The sequence below is a fragment of the Sardina pilchardus genome, chromosome 6 (assembly GCF_963854185.1).
Source record: "Sardina pilchardus chromosome 6, fSarPil1.1, whole genome shotgun sequence".
In the NCBI taxonomy this organism is placed as follows: Eukaryota; Metazoa; Chordata; class Actinopteri; order Clupeiformes; family Clupeidae; genus Sardina; species Sardina pilchardus.
In genome coordinates this window covers 25,265,143-25,290,409 of record NC_084999.1, presented here as the reverse complement: position 1 = coordinate 25,290,409, position 25,267 = coordinate 25,265,143, and the positions used below count along the sequence as shown (strand labels likewise).

At 44.9% G+C, this 25,267-nt stretch overlaps 1 protein-coding gene across 1 annotated transcript in view; it reads right to left on the bottom strand.

Annotated features, from left to right (window-relative positions):
• tsnare1 (T-SNARE Domain Containing 1) overlaps window positions 1–25,267 on the bottom strand; it is a 148,844-nt gene that overhangs the window by 11,463 nt on the left and 112,114 nt on the right. The window contains exon 12 of the mRNA XM_062537787.1: window positions 22,310–22,420. Coding sequence (XP_062393771.1) covers window positions 22,325–22,420 — 96 coding nt within the window. The 3' untranslated portion in view covers window positions 22,310–22,324. The remainder of the gene's footprint in view (window positions 1–22,309; window positions 22,421–25,267) is intronic.

Sequence of the window (25,267 nt, the reverse complement as noted above, 5' to 3'; positions counted from 1 at the left end):
TTCTTGTATTGCAAATGCTGTTTCCCTTGATAATATGACAGACAATCTAAATAGTGCCATGCTTCAAATGTTTGACTCTTTCTTATAATATGGAAATGCACCCGTATAAAATCAGTACAGTAATTTTCAGATGACACACAAACAGGCTCAATCAGACTTTAAGAAAACTTGTGAATGACTAAACAGGAGACTAATCGCCTTACCTGGGCTGAGAACTTTAAGAATGACAAATGTGCTCTCTCAGCTGCTAGAACAGCATAGCTTTCTGATTTGATTATAGAAACAACCCAAGATTTACCGGCGATAACTTTCCGAACTTCACAAGATGGCCGATACAATTGATGATCTCGATCCTTTCTTCTTAGGATGCTGAAGTCTCTGAATAATATATTGAAGGATAAAGGCACAGTGACTCATACCACTTGCACCTTTTCTCAATTTGAAATAATTTCCCCAGGCATTCACTAGCTTCTAAGTCCTAATAACATCTTGTATTTTGGGGGATTCATCACCTGTCTTGATTATCAAAAAGAGACCTATTTCTACCTGTGCCCCATTTTCTAGCATGGAGCCGACTGTAACATTTCACTGCATTATATGACAAATAAAATCTGAATCTGAATCTGAATCTGAATATTTCTTTACAAACCAAGATGGCGTAAAAAAAAACAAAAAAACAACAACAACAACAACAACAACAAAAAACGCAACCACCCACTAAGGGTATCTAATTAATCACTGTAACAAAATTACATTGCATTTTTTTACAAAACCGCTTGGAACTCCAGTATAATTCTGGTTTTGCAATGAGAAACTAGTTAACTATTAATTAGGCCTAATTAATCAATTAATTTGTTTCCCTCTTCAGTTTTCTCCCCAACGTGTTCTGTAGCAGTTCTTCACTAATCTAAGCTAATGAGTGAATTACCAAGTGTAGTAGGGGTCTCTGGGGAATAGAAATGAGTCTGAATGTGGTTTTCATTCATCACTACACTTTAAAGGGGAACTCTGCAAACCCGTTTAGAAATCATTTGGATGATTAAATGATCTGCTCTGGAAATGGTGACTTTCCCTGCTCCCTCTAGAATCCCCAGGCCGAAAACCAACCTTGCAACATTGGAACTTTACCATCCCGGTAAGGGAAGTGAGAAACAGGAAACTTGTTTTAAATCATGTTTCTTGGCCCCAGTCATGGCGCGACTGGTTGAGGCACCTGCACTGCACGCCGGCGACCCGGGTTCGATTCCCGCCCTGTGGTCCTCTCCAGATCATCCCGCCCTTACTCCCTCTCCCACTCGCTTCCTCACTCCACACTGTCTTGTCTGATTAAAGGCATAAAAGCCCCCCCCCCCAAAATATACTTTAAATCATGTTTCTTACCTTGTAACATCCACATTGTTCTGCTGAACTTATGCCAACCGTTTCACCCGTCAAGTAAAGCGTTACCAACTGATTTTACATATTGAGAGTGTACTGAGACTATGTCATATGGTGATACTGCACTATAAACCATGAACTGATTACTTGATTGGTTGATTTGAGTAGTTTTTCATCATTGCCTGCCAAATAGCAACATGCTGACGACATCGTCAACAAAAACGATACACTGATTGAAATTACACTTTAACTACACCCATCAGGATCACAGCATTGGACGATAAACTACCTTGAAGTGAAATGATGGTCTTGATTTGACTCCCGCACCTGCAATTGGACTAATATGTTTACATGACTGGTTTGAAGGGAAAAAATAATTACAGGTGGCTCCATCAGTGCAAAATCTAATGGTGATGGCGATGAGTCACTGGTGTACAACGTGAACACACACACACACACACTAACACACACACACACACACACACACACACACACACACACACACACACAGACCAGCATATTCATCACCACAACACCGAAACACACAAATGCACGCCCGCACATGCACACACACACACACAGGCACACACGCACACACACACACATGTGGCTCCTGGGGTGCACTGCCAGCAGTCTCTAGTAAGGGCTGAGATTACCTAAAGCTGTGCTGGATTCAACACATTTCCCCTCTGGGAGCTTAAACTGACATTACAGCAGCCTGAGCAGCACCCATCTTCTCCACGAACAGGACCCACCATTGTCTGTCTGTGTGTGTGTGTGGTGTGTATGTGTGTTTGTGTGTGTGTGTGTGTGTGTGTGTGTGTGTGTGTGTGTGTGTGTGTGTGTGTGTGTGTGTGTTTGTGTCTGTGTGTGTGTGTGTGTGCATGCGTGCATGTGTGTGTGTGTGTGTGTTTGAGTGTTTATGCTTGTGTATGTGTAAACCACATAGATACAGAATGATCAATGTAAACGTATTGTACCAGAACATACAGCACATACAGAATCACCTCATAATTACTACAATTGTTCCTCCACTGTGTTTTAACACATCTCACCAAGAGTCTGTAGTAGGAAAAGCTCTGCCTCCGCCTGTGCACCTCCCCCCCCTCCCCCCCCCCCCCCACACACCCCTCCCCAACACACACACACACACACACACACACACACAGTCTGCCACTCTCCCTTGAAGGAGCCGTAATCCCTGGCAGCAAACTTCTGGGGAAAGCTGACGGCACCAGAAAAAAAGATAAATAAAGGATTTTCATTTCTCGCTCCATAATAGGGAAAAAGAAAATGCACCGCACGTTTTCCCCCCCTCAACATTTATCTTTAATAGAGTCTCCAAATCCATATCCGCTAATTTACTACAATCATTTCAGACAAAAGGGGAGAGAGAATACGAAGGCACAGTGGGGTTGTTCTGGTCTTTTAGCGCACGAGCTTACAGGTGAGTTCAATTTAGTTACTCTATGGTAGAACAAAAAAACTGAACGCGTCAGGGTCTTATAATTGCTTGGGGAAAAAACATAAACATTTGCGAATGAGAAAAACTATTCATTTGAAAAGATGAAAATTGCTGACCCCTTGATACCTCGTTGGTCCAGTCCAAGTCATTTGGGCACTAACATTCATTGCAGCTCTTTCTTAAGCAGAGAAACTTCTCCACTTCCATAAGACAGAAAGAGGGAGAAAGAGAGAGAGCGAGAGAGAGAAGAAGTGTGAGGGAGAGAAAGTGACTAATGTCTTGCATTAAGTTTGTTGTTTATTTTCGCCCGGAAGCACTGAAATAACCCTATTAAATCACGTAGTCCCCCTGTCATTAATCTCAATGGCTCTGACTAGTTCCTCAAACCTAATGGAGTTTAGAATTTGCATGAGACGAGTTTACCCACAAAGCCTCACCTAAGAGGATTGCGCTTCAGACAGAGAGCTTATTGTCACCCGAGCTCACAGATGTGGATTAACTGCACTAGGTCTGAGGAACATCCTCCCACCCCACCCCAAACACACACATGCACACAGACACACACACACAGACACACACACACACACACACACACACACACACACACACACACACACACACACTCCTCTATGGGACACTGAAGTTGAGGTCTCAGGTCTCAGGAGGAGCATCCTGAAGAACATCCTCCCACCCCACCCCAAACACACACACATGCACAGTGCACACACACACGCACACAGACACACACACTCACACACACACACACACAGACACACACACACACACACACTCCTCTATGGAACACTGAAGTTGAGGTCTCTCAACTTCAGTGTTCGGTCGGTTGAGGGAGGAGTTGAGCCGGTTTCACCTCGTCTCGTCTCAGTCCACACTGGTCCGTGGGATCACCCCACCGAGTGTCCTGCCCGCGCACACGGCCTTATCAAAGCTGCGGCCCCTCACCTGCAGCATCTCTCAGTGGTCAGTGGTGGGACTGTGATCAATGCTGCATCAGTGCGGTTTTGTAGTGGCCTTAAGGAAGACAGTGCCAGCGCTAACTCTGTAACACTGTTTGAGACTCAAGGCAAGTTCCAGCACAAAAAGTCAAAAAGCTTTTTTCGCTCAGAACATCGTTCGTTTCTAACAGTTGCAGTGAGGCATCAACACTTTGGTGCACTTGAACTACACAACTAAGTCTTCTTTGAGAGAGCCTTTTGTCAAAAGCTTTCCAAAGTCAGTCATCTGCCGTGTGCGCTTGTGTGAATGTGTGCGTGAGTGTGTGTGTGTGTGTGTGCGTGTGTGTGTGTGTGTGTGTGTTCCCCCCCTCTTCCTTTTCGATTTCCTACTCTCATCCCCGCAATGCCTCATCATCACAGGATTGCAGCGCGGTGTTGTCAAGTTGGCTTTTAGAATCATTTGAATAAGCCTCTTTCTGGAGGAGCCTGTCTGTACTGTTTCACTGGAACTAAATCAGCTTTGCCTGCTAAATATAAAATGTTGCCTGTGCATTAATGCTTTAATATTTATCAGTGGAAAAAAAGGTGTCAGAAGTATGGCTTCATCCCTGTGAAGAATTCAAAGTGGAAGTAGAGGGGAAAACACACATTCTGACACCCCATCTCCCCCCCACCACACACACACAACCTCCATACCCTCACAAAAAAAAAAAAAAAAACTTGACTTAAGGGTAACATTAAGCTGAATGTGTTCTTGGAGCACGTGTGCATAATCCCAGGCAAATATCCTGGTTTGCACTCATACGCTGTCTGTTGTTCACCCATCACACACAGAAATTCAAAACACTATGAATACATGCTATAACGTTACTCACAAATCCACACTGCTCTCCGAGGAGGACCGAGAGAGAACTGAATACATCACTTAAATACACCACTGCTGTCTGATCAGCACCTTGCGTTGTCATGTTCACAACAAGCTGCCAACACCCCGGGGAACCCCATTTGGCTTTTAAAGATGAAGAACAACACAAAATCCTGAGCTTCAAACAAGGCAACACACAATCCTTTCACTCCAAAACCTCAAACCTTCTCTTACGTGTTCGCTCTCTTTTACTCTCTCTCTCTCTCTCTCTCTCTCTCTGGCTCCCTCTCTCTTTGTCTTTTTCTTTCTCACTTGTTTTGCTTTCGAGTCATTTCTTCAGACGGGGCTTTTAGAACCAGGAGCGTTGGCCCACAGACACGCCATCTTTCTTTATACACGGCTCTGTCTGGCACCATCTATCACCATCAGAGTGAGAGGGAGAGAGAGAGAAAGAGAGAGAGAAAGAGAGAGAGAGAGAGAGAGAGAGAGAGAGAGAGAGAGAGAAGGAGAGAGAGAGAGAGAAAGAGAGAGAGATGCGACCTATCTCACCCTAAGCTTCTCTGTCTTCCACTCTAACCTCCGGCTAGACCCCTGAATCAGAGCACATGATCTCTGCCTCTGTGGCGAGGCTGAATTAATGTACATGATTCCAACTGCTTAGCAAGCCAGTTTTCCTCTGACCTGCCTTGATCTCCACTCATGCTTACATAACCTCAATCATCTCAGCGTGCGCTAACAGCGAGAGCTGTTAGCACACAAAACACAGCAAAAGGCCAACATCCATAAAGTTATCTGTGCCATTTCCAGCTGATGTCTTACGAGCACTCCAAGGCTTTGTGCGATAGATGTGCATTCCTACTCTTTGCATAATTCTGCATGCTTTTTTTCATTGCTTGACCCTCAATTCCCAAATCAATGAATCGAATCACTTCAAGTCTATAGTGTAACACAGTACAGTAACTCCACAGCACTTTGCGTGACAAGGACAGCATAAGCTTAGTCTTAAAAAGAGATGCAATAAGCAGAGAACCAACAACCCACAATAACACACCACATGCATGAGCATCAGCAACGTCAACAATCTCCTCTATTGCTGTCTGATCATCCGTCTGTTTCTCTCTTGTGACGGCTGCAGGCTGCAGGCTGCATCCGCTCTTCCTGCTTGCGCGCTCTCTCCCGCTCTGTGTCTCCCTTCTGCAGGTATAATTGCTGGCGTGGGCGTGGCTACGGAGGTCCCATTAGGCTGCTTACACTCAGGTGTATAAAGGGTTCTCCGTGCACCCCTGGAGGGGGCTGGGCTGTTTTTGGTCGTTCGGAATTCCTTGAGAGAGCTGCCGTCGTTTCTTTTGTTTCCTTTGTCACATCCATGCATTTTCATCTCAGCACACAAATCGCAACACGCACCTTCGCTGACATACTGATTCTCATTTACTGATTTACTGATACTGACTTACGCATTGTTTCACTTCTTTTATTTAATAAATCAGTTAAACGTTGGTCCTCTTGGTTTGTCTTCCCTTTTGTTTGGTTATGGCCTTTTGAGCCAGGCCATAACACTCTCCTATTCTTTTCTCTCTCGCTCTCCATCCATCTCTTTCCCTCTCCTATGATTTTCTCTCTCTCCATCCGTCAATTTCTCATTCCTACTCTTCTCTCTCTCTCTCTCTCTCTCCATCCATCTATTTCTCTGTCCTACTATTTCTCTCGCTCTCCATCCATCTATTTCTCTCTCCGACTCTCTCTCTCTCTCTCTCTTCATCTGTCTATTTCTCTCTATGCTACTCTTCTCTCTATCCTCTCTCTCATCCTCTGTGCTCGTCGTTCACTGTGGCGTTGTCAGGCTGCACGGAGGGCGGGCCACACCTCTGCAGCACCGGTAATGAGTGTGTGTTTAAATGAAGCTGTCACATCCCGCCTCGCTCGGGCAGGCCCTGCTGCAGGATAAGGCCGCCGCTGGCCCTCGCTGCTGTCGCTGGGCACAGGCGGCACGGCCCAGGCGCAACACCCCCCCCCCCCCCCCCTCGCTCCCTCGCTCCCTCCCTCCCCCTTCATAATTGCCTCAGGAGGCGATAAAAAAAAAAGAAACACACAGCTGTTCTGCCCGACTGCGTCTGAGAAGAAAGAAGTTTCGCGAGGAGAACAAATGCTCGGCAGAGAACGACAGAAAAGAAAAGTTTTAAAGCTTTTTTTTAAAAAAATTAAAAAAAAAATAAAAACAGCAAGATAAACTGGGGTCCAAACGTATTTATTTTGCTGCTGCTTGCTTGTTTGTTTGTTTGTTGGTGGTGTTTTCCCCGTGTAGGGCCACATCAGAAGTAAGAGGAAAATGTGAAAGCGAGTGTTTTGGAGCAGGCTGGGGGCAAAGGGGGTGAGAGGCCTGGGGCCTTTAGTCTGCACGCAGGTGGACTTTACTGCATCTGAATGGGGCTTTGACCACTGGTGGAGGGGGCAGATAATCCACATCCCACAGTCTGGCCACTGATAAGACCCAGGCAGCAGAGAGAGAGAGAGCGAGGGAGAGAGAGAGAGAGAGAGAGAGAGAGAGAGAGAGAGAGAGAGAGAGAGAGAGAGAGAGAGAGAGAGAGAGAGAGAGAGAGAGAGAGAGAGAGGGCAGGCACAGACGGGGGCAGTTTGTGCAGAGGAATCTTGGCTCAGTGCCTGTGGAAGGGGCCCAGAGGTGTGTGTAGCGCAGTATGTGTGTGTCCGGCTGTATGTGTGTGTAGTGCCGTACTGTATGTGTGTGTATGTGGCTGTATGTGTGCATATGTTCGTATATGTGTGGACTCGGATAGTGGATGTTTGTTTGGTGAGTAGCTGGCAGATATACAGTTAGGAACAAAATTATTCATACCCCTAGCACATACTGATTTAATGTTTATTTTCTATTGACCAAAATGTTTGTTCTGACTGAAAATCACACCGGCACATGGCTTAAGGGTAGAAACATGGAATAAAAAAGAAGCACTTTCATCTTCTTCAACATTTGTATTATTGCCCCTCTTAGATAATCAGTGGAAACATCTTTATTTGTGATCACAGCTCTCAAAATGTGTCTATTATATAAAACCTACCAAGTCTCTCCATGTGTCTACAATGCCAGTGTTGGGAACGGTACTTTTAAAAAAGTAATTAGTTATAATTACTTGTTCCAAAAAGTAACTGAGCTAGTAACTATTACTCTATAATAAAACTGCATTACAGTTGAAATGAATGAAACATTCCAGTTCTCTCGGAGTGTAACGACGATAGACAGACATCATTTGGACAAAACATAGAATATATTAAACTCCATTTACATGCACATTCCTGCCTTTTACCACAATGAACTTGAAGTAGTGCTTATATCACCACCTTGAAAATGTTGAAAACTTTTCATCGGATTGCTCCTGACTCGCCATCTCTGCTGCTTCATCGAATCTCTGTTTAGCTGTTGTGTGTGTGTGTGTGTGTGTGTGGGGTGCATGTGCTGGCATGTGTGTAAAAGTACTGGCTCTGATTGGCCACCATGAAACATGACTAGCTGTGATTAAGGGTGTGTTCAGATTACACATTTTATTCAGTCAATGCATAGTAACGCACCACATTTAATGTCTAGTAACGTTAAGATTAGATTACCCCATTACTAAAAAAAATAACATTGTTACCTAATGGTTTTTAGGCAGGAATGATTCTTTGCCATCACTCTGTCCTTGTACTCACCATCTGACAGACTGAGGACTGGACTCTGGCTGGTCTACTCTAAAACGTTGATATTGTTCCATTTTAACAATTGTTTGCCTTGTTTGACAGTATCTTTTGGATCATTGTGCGATTTAATAGTCTAATGCCGCCTATTTGGGTAGGTCTCTCGGCAAACTGCCTGATATGTTCATGTTTCTCCCACATTGTCTTACAACCTTTTGGCATGTGGCAGTGTCATTTTCAGTCAGAACAATCATTGGTCAAGAGAAAAATAACATTGAATCAATATTTGCCAGGGTTATGAATAATTTTGAGTATGTTGATGATCTACTACTAACTATTGCACTACTGAAGATCGCCGTGATTCTAATCTAAATTAAACCAATTCATCAGATTGCTCCTCAAAATTCCCCATCTGTCAATTTTGTGTGAGCCCATGCACCCAGTGGCAACAACCATATGCAAGAGACACATGCATATGCAAGAGACTGTACCTTTAAAACCTTTACAAGTGCTACATGGATTTTTATGGTGTCACGTCCCGGTCTAGGGCTAATAGGACATGACAAAAAAGTCGACGGCAAACGGAGCAACTAAATTAAAAAGTGTTTATTGACAAAAATATAATACTAAGAAAAATATACTGGAACGAAAAAAGTAAGGTAGTCCAAAGAATAGGCCGCAAAAAGGCCAAGCCGATCCTCCGGCTTTTCCCGACTCTCACTCGGGAGAACAGGCAGGAGCGGCGGCACAGCCAAAAACGCAGGGCGGAGCAGCAGCGCGGTGGAACATGGCAAGGTGGCAGCCAAAGAACGTGACGGAGAACGGAGAACGAAGAACCTAGAACCCTCCTTCTCTGACGTAGGATCCCACTTTTAAAGGGCGGACGCCCCAATCACGGCGCCCTGGCAATTAGCTGCAGTTTGCCCACGGGACGGTCTAGAATTAACAGAAATCACAAGACAGACACAGAAACAAGCAGACCAAAGCAAACACGCACAGAAATAAACATATAGGGACGTAACACCCCCACCACCAAAAATCAACATATAATGTGGATTAAATCTAAAGTAATGTGAATTCACTGATAAGTGCGTGACAATGTGTCAGCCAAAATGTTATCACACCCCTTCTTATACCTTATCTCCAGGTTGAAGCCCTGCAAGTAGAGAGACCAACGCATAATGCGCTGATTGGTGTTTTTCATTCTGGAGAGAAAAATCAAAGGGTTATGATCTGTATGTACCACTACAGGTGCAGCGGTACAGCCAATGTAGACCTCAAACTGCTGAAGTGACAACAACAAGGCTAGTGCCTCCTTCTCGATGGTACTATAGTTCAGTTGATGTTTTAAGAACTTTTTAGAGAAATAACAGATAGGGTGATCAAATCCATCTGATCCCTCTTGAAGGAGAACACCACCAGCTCCTGTTCCGCTAGCATCAACTTCAAGCTTGAAAGGCAAGTCAAAGTCAGGAGCTGCAAGCACTGGAGAGCTACACAGCAACGTCTTTGCATTCTGAAAGGCAGCTTGACAATCAACAGACCATACAAACTCAGCAGTGTTACGAAGTAAGTTTGTAAGAGGCAACACAACATCAGAAAAATTGCGACAAAAGCTACGATAGTAGCCCGCCATCCCCAAAAACCGGCGCACCTCACGCTTAGTCTTGGGAATGGGAAATTCAACAATGGCCTGGATTTTGGCCTCTACAGGACGGACCTGACCTTGACCTACTTGTTTGCCCAAGTAGGTAACTGTAGCTTTGCCAAACTCACACTTGGCCAAATTCAAGGTCAGAGAGGCATCCTGCAGACGGTGAAACACAGTGTGAATAAGCTCAAGGTGACTGGACCAAGTGGACGAATGAAGAACTATATCGTCAAGGTACACCTCACAATTCTGTACACCAGCTAAAACTATACACATCAAGCGTTGGAAACTGCCTGGGGCGTTACGGAGCCCAAATGGCATAACTGAGTACTGCAGGAAGGAGTCAGGTGTAACAAATGCAGAGATTTCTGCAGCACGAGGTGTCAAGGGAACCTGCCAGTATCCCTTCAGTAAGTCAAGCTTGGTGACAAAACGCGCTGAGCCGACTCTATCCACGCAGTCCTCCATGCGTGGCAGAGGAAATGAGTCGGGCTTGGTCACTGCATTCACTTTTCTGTAGTCAGTACAGAAGCGGAATGTTCCATCTGGTTTTGGAATCAAGATACATGGGGAGCTCCAAGAGCTTGAGCTAGGTTCAGCTAACCCATTATCCAAAAGATACTGCACTTCAGAAGTCATAATGGCTCGCTTTGTCGGATTTACGCGATACGCGTGTTGCTTAATAGGGAGGTGGTCACCTACATTGATATCATGACTAAGGACATTAGTCTGTGATGGAATATCTGAAAACAAACCAGGAACTGACTGTATCAGCAGCTGGATGTCCTTAGCACGTACATCCGACAAATGAGCAAGAAAAGCAGGCAACTTTTTCAAAATCTCAGAATTCTGAAGCCGAGGCGAAGACACAGGGACATCACGAAAAGTTAGGCCATCCTCCTCTGGGGAATAGGAAGAGACCACAGGAACCACAAAACCCACAGGCACAGGACACTCAACCACCTCAGACTCAGACTCTCTAGCAACGTACTGCTTCAACATGTTAATGTGACAGACGCGAGTTTTACGCCTTCTCTCAGGTGTGCAAATGACATAATCAGTCTCACTAAGTTTAGACTTCACTTCATAAGGCCCTGAAAACTTAGCGTGTAGAGCAGAACCAACCACTGGCAGAAATAGCAAGACTTGGTCGCCAGCCTCGAACGACCTGTGCACAGTCTTACGATCAAAACGAGTCTTCATCTTTGACTGAGCCGAAGACAAAGCTCTTTGAGCACATTCACAAGCACGATGCAGGCGCTCACGAAATGAACTGACGTACTCCAAAATGTTTGTGTGCTTGTGAGCAGCGGTCTCACACCCCAGCTGCTCACGCAACAACTTTAACGGACCTCGCACAGTGTGTCCAAAGATCAGTTCAGCGGGACTAAAACCAAGAGACTCTTGAGTCGTTTCACGCACAGCAAACAACAACAATGGTAGACCATCGTCCCACTGTTTTTCAGAGTTGAGACAGTAGGTGCGCAACATAGACTTAAGGGTTTGATGGAACCGTTCCAGAGCCCCTTGTGACTCTGGATGGTAAGCACTGGAAGTCACATGCTTGATGGACAACTCCTGTAAGACTTGCTGGAACAGGCGAGACAGGAAGTTGGACCCCTGATCGGTTTGAACGACTTTCGGCAAGCCAAAGGTGGAGAAGAAACGAATTAGTGCTTTTACAACTGGCTTCGCCTTAAGCGAGCGCAACGGGATAGCCTCTGGGTAACGAGTAGCAGCACACATTATGGTCAACAGGAACCGATGTCCAGATGTGGACTTAGGCAAAGGCCCAACACAATCCAGTATGATTCGCTCAAATGGTGCACTAATGACTGGAATTGGATGAAGTGGGGCAGGTGGAATACACTGGTTGGGTTTCCCTGCTAGCTGACAATGGTGGCATGATCGACAGTGTCTCACTACGTCAGACTTCAGGCCAGGCCAAAAGAAATAACGCAGGATGCGATGATAACTTTTCTTGACACCCAGATGACCTGCAAGATCATGGTCATGCCCCAAAGTTAACACATGCAGTCTAAACTTAGCTGGGACAACCACCTGATACACACTATTCCAACCCAAATCCTCATTCTGTGACGGAACCCACTTTCTCATTAGCAAACCATCTTCCCAATAATATGCTACTGATTTCTTCCCCATTTTACCCTTTTCTGTAGCTATAGCACGACACTTAGACAAAGACGGATCTTTTTTCTGTTCACGACAGAGCAGCTCTCTATCAACAGGCAGAGACAGATTTTCAGCACCACTGGAAACGGACAGGGAACGAGGTGATTTTGGGACTTCAGCACCCTCTGACGTGGACAGCGACCGAGGTGCCGAATCCCCGAGAGGAGACACAATGGGATTATCGAAAGACATGAATGTATCTGACAAATCGGAGCTTGACTTGTGTGCCTGAGCACGAGTTACTGCACACACTGGAAAGACGTCAAACAGGCTAGAGTCTACATCAGTGAGTTCAGACGGATTCGAAACGACTTCCGGGAACGGAATAACCTTTTCATGGGCAAGTTCGTTTCCAATCAGTAAATGGATATTCTCCATGGGCAACTGAGAACAGACAGCTACTTTGACAAAGCCAGAAATCAAATCACTTTTAACAAAGACAGTGTGAATTGGAACCTTTAAAATCCCCATGTCAATTCCCTGCACAAGCACGTCATAGCCACAATAACTTTCATCAGAAAATGACAACGTAGATGCCAGAATGAAACTCTGCGCAGAACCCGTATCTCTTAGCATTTTAACAGTAACGTTATCTTGCTCACGTCCCGTTAACGAGACACTGCCAGAAGAAACAAACGGTTCATAGACTGGGTCAATTTTAGAGTCAGACTCAACTAAAGGACGGACAAAACCGGAACCTTTCGGATATTTTTGCTTCAGAGGGGGCTTCGAATTTTTCATTTTCAAAACAGGACATGCTGCAATGCGATGACCAAACTCGTGGCAATAGAAACATTCCTGCGAATCAACCTTCGGCGGAGGATTATCAGACTTTCTCCAACTCTGCTGCGAACTAGGAAACTGAGCTGAGTCACCACGAGAAGAGGAAGATTTAAAAGACGTTTTGTGCGTTAAAACAAATTCGTCTGCACAGACAGCAGCGTGCTCCAATGTTGTTACCTTTTGGTCATTTAAATACATCGCTACTGGGTCTGGAATGCAACGTTTGAACTCTTCTAACAAAATCAATTGTCGAAGATGCTCTCTGGTGAGTGCACGTTGTGAAGTGCACCACCTGTCAAACGCACGCTCTTTCTCTCTGGAAAACTCCACAAACGTGAGCCTATCGGACTTGCGAAGGCCACGAAATCGCTGACGGTAGGCTTCAGGGACTAGTTCATATGCATTTAATATTGCAGTTTTCACAGTTTCATAATCCGAACTTTGTTGCATCGTAAGGGAAGAATACACAGACTGTGCTTTGCCAGTCAAGACAGTTTGCAACAACAACGTCCAGACCGCAGGAGGCCATTTCAAAGTTATAGCAACCCTTTCGAAGTGCGAAAAATATTTATCGACTTCTCGTTCGTTGAAAGGTGGAATCATTCTAGTGTTGCGACTAACATCGAAAGGCTGAGCTCGGGGCAATGGCACAGGACGACTAGGAGCAAATGGCAAGACACCATCGGGATTTCTCAAGGGAGCCCGCACTGGAACATTTGGATCATCAGACGCATCTGATCTCAGGGGAACCGAGAGCAAAGGCATGGTGTTACTATCGCCTGAATCACCACCCATAGTAGCCGACAGTAGCGCAGAAGTACGGACAGGAGAGTGGACAGGAGAATGACCAGGAGACTGATCGGGAGTGTGAGGATCTTGTTGAGTGATGGTAAGTTTCTTAACCTCATATTCCCACTCAAGCTTTTGTAGTGCAAATTTACGCTCCTCGCGTTCATGTTCAAGTTTGTACTGGTGTTGTCGCTCATTCTCAACTGCCTCGTGCTCTAATTTTTTTAAATCAAACTCAAGCTGAACCTCTAATTTCTTAATTGAAACTTCCTTATCCAACTCTTTTTCCTTGACAACTCGATTCTCTCTCTCTGCACGAATTCGCGCCGCTTCCAATTGCAACTTACGCTCTTCGAAAGAATACTCTCTAATCTTAAGTTCTCTGTCAGAGACATTGCTCGCTGACGAAAGAACAGGAGAAACTGGGCTTTCTCGAACGGGGTCTTTAGCAGGCTCTTGAACAGGCAGAATGTTTTGATCTACTAGACCTAAACTCACCGCTTTGAACAACAACTCTTTACGCTTCTTGTCGTCAGAAGTTAGCGTAATCGAAAAGTTCTCCGCAATTTTTTCTAATTGCTCCTTGGTGCAACGAGACAACAAATCATAGGAAGGACTTTCAATAAATTCTTCCACCACAGACATTGTAAAAACAATACTCAGACAAATTAGAACTAACGAATTAATTAACGAATTAAATTAATCAAATTTAACAAAACTGCAATGGCACCAAATCGGCTGATCTAAAGCCCCTCCAACCCCGAAAAAACGAATGCTCAAAACGAGCAGCAAAAATACTCAAAAAGCCACGATGTTTTCAAACATTTGCCACCTATAATGCCACGAAAAAAAAACACCGCACGTGCTTTGTAATCGAACAAAGACACTTGGCTACGAAGCTGCCACCAAACGCTCAAAATAGAGAAAAACTTACAAAAAATAACTACTCTTTAGTCTGACCGTCTACAAGTGCTCAAAAGTTAACGAAAAGCATCGCTCTAACCACAAACCCAAACTGGGCGAAGCTCTGGCCCCTAATTCCTATAAACTAAACTCAACCTCAAATGTCTTCAAAGCGTACCGATTGGATATCCGCAATGGATCTCCCCCTGGAGTAACTTCAATAACCCACCACCAAAATCATAAAATAATCAAAACTCTAACTCACCAGAGCCTCTTCGGTTGCAAGCGCGCTTCCTAAAGAAAATACACGTATTATGGAAAATACAAAAAATGTCGACGGCCGAACTAAAGAGGAATCAAAAAGTCACAAAAACTGAATAGGCTATTCGCCAACGTGTTAAACCGGGAAAGAAAAAAATGTTTAGGCCCAATTACTTAAAACTGGGAACAAAAACAAAAACCGGATAGAGCCCCCATTTTGTCACGTCCCGGTCTAGGGCTAATAGGACATGACAAAAAAGTCGACGGCAAACGGAGCAACTAAATTAAAAAGTGTTTATTGACAAAAATATAATACTAAGAAAAATATACTGGAACGAAAAAAGTAAGGTAGTCCAAAGAATAGGCCGCAAAAAGGCCAAGCCGATCCTCCGGCTTTTCCCGACTCTCACTCGGGAGAACAGGCAGGAGCGGCGGCACAGCCAAAAACGCAGGGCGGAGCAGCAGCGCGGTGGAACATGGCAAGGTGGCAGCCAAAGAACGTGACGGAGAACGGAGAACGAAGAACCTAGAACCCTCCTTCTCTGACGTAGGATCCCACTTTTAAAGGGCGGACGCCCCAATCACGGCGCCCTGGCAATTAGCTGCAGTTTGCCCACGGGACGGTCTAGAATTAACAGAAATCACAAGACAGACACAGAAACAAGCAGACCAAAGCAAACACGCACAGAAATAAACATATAGGGACGTAACAATGGTATGTACAAAGATAACTGGCCTCATTAAGAGATGTGAAAGTAATTTGATATATTCTCTATTTTATGTGATGCCTCAATTTTCCATTTGAGACATAGCATATTGCAAGTCATGGCCACAATAAAAACATAATTACGTACACCAACATAAATCTTTCCAAACTCCTCTAAAAATCTCAATCAGCAATTATTGCTTCCTACTGCCTTGGTTTTATGATTTTTTTTTTTTTTTTACCTTTTCAAAAAGTGTTCCCTGAATTTCATCAACTGAAAGTGATAGCTTGTTCAGAACCACTTATTTTTCTTTGCTTCTTTCTGTCTTTTAAGCATTTTCTATGCTTCATGCTTCAGTTTGAAATAAAGCAGCAAGTTGAAGGATGGGTTTTAAACCATCATTTGTTTCTATTATAAACATATTTATATAATAACGGCAAAATATTACAATACGGACACTACTGTACATCATTATCAAGCCCAGCCTTTGGGAGCGGGCTTGGGTCCTGACGGAATTGGGCCACTTTGCATGGCTGATGTATCTGTGCGTAAAACACAGAGTTCCACTGACGCGGGTCTTTGTGCATGGTGGACACCTGCTGCCTGCGCGGCCGCCTGGCGAAGAGTAATCAGCCTTTATCGCCCTCAGTCATTCCACTTCTCTCCTCAGCGACACTAATGCCCTGCATTCATCATCCCAATCTAATTGAGCCCTCTCACAGGAGCAGATCAACCAGACAGACACACAGCCGTAAACACAGCACCGGGGGGAAAGAGAGGAGAGAGAGATAGAGAGAGAGAGAGAGAGAGAGAAATCGAGAGTGAGAAAAACATATATATATATATATATATATACAGAGAGAGAGAGAGAGAGAGAGAGTGAGAGAGAGAGAGAGAGATACAGAAAGAAATAGAGGGAGAGAGAGAGAAAGAAACAAGCTCCTTGGAGAACGTTTTCTAAATTCCTACACACAGACACATACCTGCACAGTCCACAGACAAAACCTAAATTGAATGGATGAAAATCAAATTCACTCAGTGAAAAAATAACCATCTCAATGCCACTCTAACCTGGGGAATACTGTATATAGTCCTGGCACTCTCTTCTACTGTGAGAGAAATGTAAAAGCTTTCAACATGGTACATATAGACACAAATTGGACAGCTTCATCAGAGCAGCACTTTCCCCATGCACCCTTAATGAGTAAGCATACTGCTTCATCAAACCAGCACTTTTGCCATGCTCTTCAAAGCAACACTAAAGACTTTTTCGTACCTTAAAATACTGTTTCCACAATAATTTCAGCGGTTCATCAACTCGTAACTGGGTGAATGGCACCTCTGCATTCGCTTTGCGGGCCTCTATCGGCTAAAACCGCACTATGTAACTTTACCAGATCGGGTAGCGTACCTGTAGTTCGATGAAATGAGACATAAGAAACTGTAAATATGACTTGCTTTGTTGTCGCAATCATACTTTCAGAAAAACGTGCAACATACTGTACTCTACCTTGTCTGTGAATATCGTTATTGGCTGGATAAATAAATAGCGTGCGTGCAACAGAGTGCTTTAGTGTTGCTTTAATGAGTATGCATCAGAAGAGCACTCTTCCTTTTCTCCTTAATGAGTATGCATACTGCACATTCCCCATGACCTTAATGAGTATGCATACTGCACATTAGAACAGTACTTTCCCTGTTCTCCTTAACGAGTATGCATATTGTGCATCAGAACAGGGCATCTTCCCATAAAGCCCTCCTGCAGCTCTGATGGCTGATGGCCTGAGGAGAGCCCTCCAGGTATTCTGAGTATGGTGTGCTGTTCCTGCTGTGTAGCCATGTGTGGCTGGTGGTGCATACAGTGCCGAGTCATGTGCATGCCTGAGACAGGCACTAAACGTGCTAGCGCATCTGCCTGTCTGTCTCTCAGTAACACTCGCTGTACGATGATAACACCAGAGGTTATGCAATCTATATACTGTAGAACTGCAATGTGGTTTTCACTCGCTAAAGAAGTCCATGAGTCCTGTGCATTCAACTCCGGCTCTGCCCGGATCTTAGCTTGTGACATACGGTGTCCAGATGTGCGAGACCAAAACCGGGACATAATCCCAAAAATCCTCAAGAAACGGGGACATAGGTCGTTTTTGTATATTTTCCCGGGGACAGGCAACCAAAAACAGGGACTGTCCCCTGAAATCGGGGACATCTGGTCACCCTATTGTGATGGCAACACTCAGCTGCTGTCACAGGTTCTGGTTGGTCTTTGATACGTTCGGGTTCCATTGAGTTTCTACCTTCTTCAGGTTAACACTTGTTGTGGATCATTGTGTAGGTTCTATAAGTTCAGCTTGGAAAGTTGAAAGGTTTCTTTGTTCAACAACTTAGTACAGAGTGAACACTGTTGGTAGGGGGCATGGGCACACACACACACACACACACACACACACACACACACACACACACACACCTAGAAAAAAAAACTTCTGCTAAAATGACTATGTAAACAAGATGTGGGGGTGGCTCAGCTAACATAATTCTGTGAAATTAGTGTCAGACGGCAGTTATGGCATTATTTAGTAGTCCATAACGGCCTGCGTATTGATCTGAGAGGCAAAGCAGAGCTCCGGCTCTTTCTGTCAGTCACTCTCATTAAACTGATGGATGACAGTCTGCATTCAGCACTCCCTCCACCTTTGCCCACCTCACTGTGTACCTTCCTCCCCCTCTCTGCCACCCCCCACCATTTACCTTGCTCTCCCTCCCCGCCCCCCCTCCTCTCCCCACACACACCATACCCCCCCCCCCTCACCACCATACCCTCCCAGCATATACCTTCCTCTCCCCCAACATAGTTCTCTGAGCTTCAGTCAATCACTCTCTCTTCCTCCTTCCATCTGCTGTTTATTACTGTGTTTGTTCCCGTGAGATTGGCGTATTCAACCTGTCTTTTCATGCTCTACCTGTATCCCTCATCCCTGTCATTTATTGGGTTTTTCTTCACTTTCTGACACAAGTCTCTCTCTCTCTCTCTCTCTCTCTCTGTCTCTCTCTCTCTCTCTCTCTCTCTCTCTCTCTCTCTCTCTCTCTCTCTCTCTCTCTCTGTCTCTCTCTCTCTCTCTCTCCTTCTCGCCCTATAGAGCTGTGCGTGCTGCCGGACGGCCAAACAAAACAATCAGCCATCAACAGAAGAGCACTGGGTGGTGTTTTTGCTCAGGCTAAGCCCTTCTTTCCTGCTAAAACCACTGATGTTTTCTCTCCCTCCCTCCCTCCTCCTCTTCCTGCTTTTTCCTCACACGCGTCTGGAGCTGTTTCTCTGAGCGGAGACTGGCAGACTCGCGGAGGCTTAAGTCTACTTCTGGCGTGGAAGTTTTCCAGAAAGTTCTGCTTAAGCCGGCTGCCACTCTCCCTTGCCACCCACCTACTGCGCGCCTATCCTCCTCCTCCAAACACACACACACAAACACACACATACACACACACACACACACACACACACACACACACACACATAGACATAGGCATACACAAACACATACTGTACATGCACACAATCAGACATGCAAGCCAAAGGCTCCTTCACTGATATCACACCTAATCTGCAAGTATGATTTTGTGACGGAACCCTGCAGAGCGATAATCCATGACCCTGGTGTATCAACCTGGGTGAGAAAACCGACGACGTGCTGTGTGTGTTAACGTGCTGCAGACAAGGGCAACAAGTGCCACTGTGTGTGTGTGTGTGTGTGTGTGTGTGTGTGTGTGTGTGAATGTGTATGTTTTGCATGTATGCTTGTGGGGATTCACAGATGAGTATCTCTCTGAAGGAGGCAGCACGCGGTGAGCCAAGTTAATCTTCACACCAGTGCCTTCATATGGGCAGGAGAGCCACAGATGCATGGAGCCCCAGCTGAGCCAATAGCCAGATGCCCTTTTTCATCAAAGCAGGATCACACTGCGTCTCTACAGAGCCCACTATGGACTACCCTTTGGAGCTGTTGTTCACATTGATCATGGCCATCCCTAGACCCCTTTTACCGGGACACGTGACTCAGCAAAATAAGCTATGGTTTTTAACCAGCTCCCCATGGCCAGTTGATTATTATCATTATTAGATTGATATCAACAGGAATGGAATGGGATACAGTATAACTCATCCCCTTACTCTTGCCTCTCCACTGCATATCTGTGCATTGCAATTGGTGTGCGCATGTACTGTATTATCAGCACATGGTGCAGATAATACATGTTGTGCTTTGTGTTTTCACGCATCTTAGAGCAAAATAACTTGACATGACATAACATAACAGTGTTCTTGTAACACTACCTCCTCTGTTCTCTAGTAAAGCAGCCGATCTGACCTATCAATAGCCAACCAACAGCCAATCTGGCAGGTCTCTTTGGCAATTCAGGAATTAGTTCATCAAATTCTTATTGATGTGGTTGCCTATAGTGATTTCAAACAACACTGATGCCTACAGAAAATTATCTGCACATTCTTTCCTCTGCAAAGGCAGGGATGTTGAAACAGATGACACAGGTAATATAAGACTTGATTGTGGTCAGTGAGAAACAAACTAGCTATATAACCTACAAATACTGAATGATTTGGCTATAAATTTGGATTTATAGTTGACTTAGATTGGGCTTTGCATGCTAAAAACATAATGAGACATAATGTGTATCTTATGCAAATATTTCCACATGTATTTATAAAATAGTTATTTAGATACATATCTTTACTTTGTACCTTTAGCGAAAGTTTAGGCGTCAGTTTAAGCGGCAGCAATACGGCACAGCAAGTGCCGGAGGTGACACAGCCTAGCACATTCTATACAGTATGCATGGCAGGCAGCAGGCATTCAGGAACTACAAAGTGTCATTGGAGTAAAGGGAGCAATGTGACGGTCCTGATACTGTCTCCATTGTGGGTCAAATGATGGAGAGTGAAATCAAACGCATGTCTGTAGTGTGGAAGAGCTGTGTGATCACCATCACCATGGTAGCCGAGGCCAGAGTCTGGGGGTCAGGCCTTGACATAAGTGCACGGACGCCACTTTGACTGACAGGTGCCCCCAACACTAGTAGCCTGTGATATGATCACAGAGTCACTGAAGCAAAGTTCAGAGAAACTTCTTCTACTCTCTGTTTCACTTCATTTGAACTATCAGCAGCAAGGAGCCAGTTAATTAAAGATGGTATCGCCTTTCACTTATTTCCCAGCGCTCGGCAATTATATGCAAGACAGGAGAGAGATAGAGGGAAAAAAGACAGAGGGAAAGAAAGAGAAAGAGCAGAGAGAACGAGTGGGAGAAATAGAAGTATACAGTAGTAGGAGGATGTGGTTCAAGGAAGTGCAAAGATAAATAAATTCAATAAAAATGGACACTGAGGAAGAGAAGGGTATCTTATACAGATGAGGAGGAGGAGGAGGAGGAGGAGGAGGAGGGGGTGCGGAAACACAAACTCACACACACACACACACACACACACACACACACACACACACACACACACACACACGCACAGAGTGATCAATATATGGGAGTGCTGCTGAGACTACCACTCTGTGTTGATCCGCTAAAGAGTGCACTATCACAGTGTGGGATCCCTGTGTGTGTCTTATCACATAGAGCAGGTGACGACGGGACGGGATGTGACATAACGGGCCTCTGACATATGCGGGGAGAGCAGCAGCAGCTTCATGCTTTATGGCCGTGGCCTTATGGGTTGGATGCTACTGCATGCTGAAATGCCGACTGAGCGGCTTAAAGCTGCAGCACGAGGAACATCCATCAACAGACCAAATGCCTACGTGTGTGTGTGTGTTCTTGTGTGAGTATGTGTGTGAGTATGTGATAGTATGTGCATGTATGTGCATACTGTATGTACTTGCTCTTGTGAAAATGTGAGTGTGTGTGTGTGTGTGTGTGTGTGTGTGTGTGCGAGTGTGTAAGTGTGATTATGTGGCAGTGGGTATGTGGGTATGTGCTTGTGCTAGTGAACATGTGAGTGTGTGTGTGTGTGTGTGCGTGTGTGTGGTTGGTGTGTGTGTGAGTGTGTGTGACTAGAAGGGCGGTGTAATCCATCTGTGAGATGGCCGCACACTTCACATGATGAGGAGACATTATCCTCCTGCTCTATTTCCCCACCGCCTGTCTGCTGCAATGGGGCAGAGATGCCAGTCGGGGGAGCTCAAAAGGCCCGACCCAAACCAAGAGACCAAGCAGCAGAGATCAAATTACGGCCCATTATCCCCCCGCACACAACAGCCTCTCCAATCCATTACTGACCATGACTATTGTCTCTGGATATTTAATGAAAAGCAGCAGCAGCAGCAATGCTATTCTTGGCATGGCGGCGATCTTGAAACAGCCTTGCGGGTGTAATGGACTCTTTCTCTGCAGGATGGACAGTGAGCACACAGCATCACCATTTCACCAACACCCACGGACAGATAGTCAGTCACCAAGCATAGCATGGTCATGCTCGCATGTGGTGTGTGTGGTGTATGTGGTGCATTTTCTATGTGGTGTATGTTGTGTGTGGTGTCTGTGTGGTTTTTATGGTGTGTGTGTGTGTGTGTGTGTGTGTGTGTGTGTGTGTGTGTGTGTGTGTGTGTGTGTGTGTGTGTGTGTGTGTGTGTGTGGTGTGTGGTGTGTGTGTTTAGATTGCTACCTTGCCGGCTACGTCTCATTTTCTTGCTGAGATGGCGATGATGATGATGAGGAGGGTTAACAGCAGAGCTCCAGCCAACAGCAGGTAGCATTTCCTCTTCCTCAGTTGCCTCTGTGGACACACGCACACACACACACACACACACACACACACACACACACACACACGCATTAGATATGGCAATTAAACACATCAATCACTCATGAAAGAAGAAGCTTTTAGTATCACCAATAACAAAGGGAAAGGTCATACGATGTCATATTGTCCATAAACGAGTATAAATTGTATATCATGGTTTAAATTGAATCTATTTTTATTTCTGTCAGCCTAACACAATGTGAAGGTATTGACAAGTTGACATGACTCAAGACGATAAGAACATATGATCTTTACAAATAATTGAAATAGTAGGGTTTTTTTAAAAGCCACAGTAGGACAGCCTATAATAATAATAACACAATTTATTTATATAGCAAAGTAGACTAGCTTATAATAAACATAATAACATTAATTTCTACAACACAGTAGACCAGCCTATAATGACAATAATCATGAGATTGATTTCTATAGCACAGTAGAACAGCCTATGATGGATGATAATAATAATGAGAGTTATTTCTATAGCACAGTAGACCAGCCTACAGTATAATGAAAATAATGAGATTTATTTCTATAGACCACCAGCCTATTTGGAGTTGCGCTCCCAATCCCATTCCAAGTCAGGAGTGGATGAGTCAAGTGTCAATGGAAGACAATGAGAGAATTCCGAAAGATCAATGACACACATTCGCTCATTTCATTTCTCCTTTTCCGTTCTTCCACCTCTCCACCACTCCGTTCTTCTGTATTTACTCTCTCCCCCTCTCTGTCCGAGATCATTTATTTCTGTGTCCTGCTGTCCACTGTTAGAGATTGCCTCGTGCGACATTTGGACCCTAAAATGTTCCAACGGCCTTGATTCACTCTGCCTGTCCCCATCACCCAACCCAGTGGCTCTCTTATCTTAGTTGGAAATATATAAATAAATAAACTGGAGAAAAAAAACTGTGAAAGAAATGAGGAAGAATAAAGTTCAACATCGGTAAATAAATGGGGAACAAATAGAAGGGAGTGCTGCTCGGCAGCCGCATATGTTTGTACATATTTATTTCCATAGCCTGTGGCCCCCGGGCGCTGGGGATGTTCGGGCACGCCAGAGAGCACAGAATCTATGTTGTTTTCAAATGCTTTTCTTCCGCTCTTAGTTTTTTTCCCTCCCAGCCCGTTTTGCTGCTACAAAGGCATGAGAGTGAGTGAGTGAGTGTGAGAGAGAGAGAGAGAGAGAGAGAGAGAGAGAGAGAGAGAGAGAGAGAGAGAGAGAGAGAGAGAGAGAGAGGTGAGGGGGGGGGGGGGGGGGGGGGGGGGGGGCGTCAGCAGCAGAGCAGAGCCGGGCTGTAGCCTTTAAATCCTGCCTCGCTTCAAAGCGCAGGGAGCAATTCATCTCCTTATCTGGGACTCGAAACAGGCTTTCTCTGTGGAAAGAGTGTGTGTATGTGTGAGAGAGAGAGAGATAGAGAGAGAGCAAGAGAGACAGTGTGTGTGTATGTGTGTATGTAGAGAGAGAGAGAGAGAAAGTATGAGTGTATGTAGAGAGAGAGAGAGAACGAGAGTGAGAGAGTGTGTGTGAGAGAGAGAGAGAGAGAGAGAGAGAGAGAGCACAGCAGTGAGTGAAAGAGCGAGGAGAGGAGAGGGGTAAAAAATGCTGTCGAGTAATTTTCCGTTTAAACGTTCCACTCCACAACAATTTGCATAAGCAGCCCAGCATGTGTGATAAGAAGATTGGTAATTTTCAAAGGCTCTGTGGGGATTGAGAATTAAAAGGCTCTCTCTGCTATCTCCTCTCTTGCAGCTGGTCACCACAGACTCCTCAGCTTCTTTCTTACATTTCCTCCTAAACTGCGCCTCATAGACTTTCACTCTCTCACCAGCCCTCCCCCCTCCCCTCCTCTCCTCTCTCGCTACAGTCTCTTGGTACTGGTTCTCAATGCGTGTCTCCCTAGTTTCTGGTCCTATTCACTGAGAGCTGGCAAGCGCGCAGGGTGCACCAAGACTACAGCGCTACACAATGGAACTGTTGCACAGTCTTTTTTTTTAAGAATTGTAATTTTCTAGATCAGGCAGAGCAAGCGGCAAATACACATGCATATGTATTCTAACTCTCTCTCTCTCTCTGTCTCTCTCTCTCTCACACACACACACACACACACACACACACACACACACACACACACACACACACACACACACATCCTAGCATACTCCAAAAGATGCACAAGATGGAGTGAGAGATTAAGAAAAACAGGTGAGAAGAGAGAGGATCCCCCTCTTTCCTTCCATGTCTTTAGATGCTTATGAATGAGAGTCATAGAGTGATAAAGGGATTGTATTTCCTCAGTCACACTATTGTCCGTAGAGACAGATGAACTGAATGGCAAACAGAAGTGTCATTTTGGATCTCCTGTCTGGCAACATGTGCAATTCATAAATGCATTCGTCTATGAAAAATGCGCAGGACTCTGATGTTGCATGGAGAAGTAAGTCCAGATGATGGCGAATACAGGCTTTAAGGTGCGCTAAGCGATATTACATGGTTTCTAAGCTAAAACATTTTTGTCACATACAGCAAACATCAACTCACCATCCACTAGCTACCTGTGTCCTGAATACATTCTACAATAATGCGGTCTCTGTGGACAGTCTAGACTCCAAAAACGGCAACAAAAACAACCTGGTCCAGCCTGGACCATAGAAGCATAACAAACTGTTCCAGCCAATCACCGACGAGATGTGTGTTTAGGAGAGTTTCAATTGCACGGAAGAGAGGGGGAGGGCTAGCTGCCTAGATCTCTGTTTTTGTTTGAACGGCAACAGAAGTGATGTTGCTCCAACATCGCTGAGAGCGCCTTTAAATGTCATGCT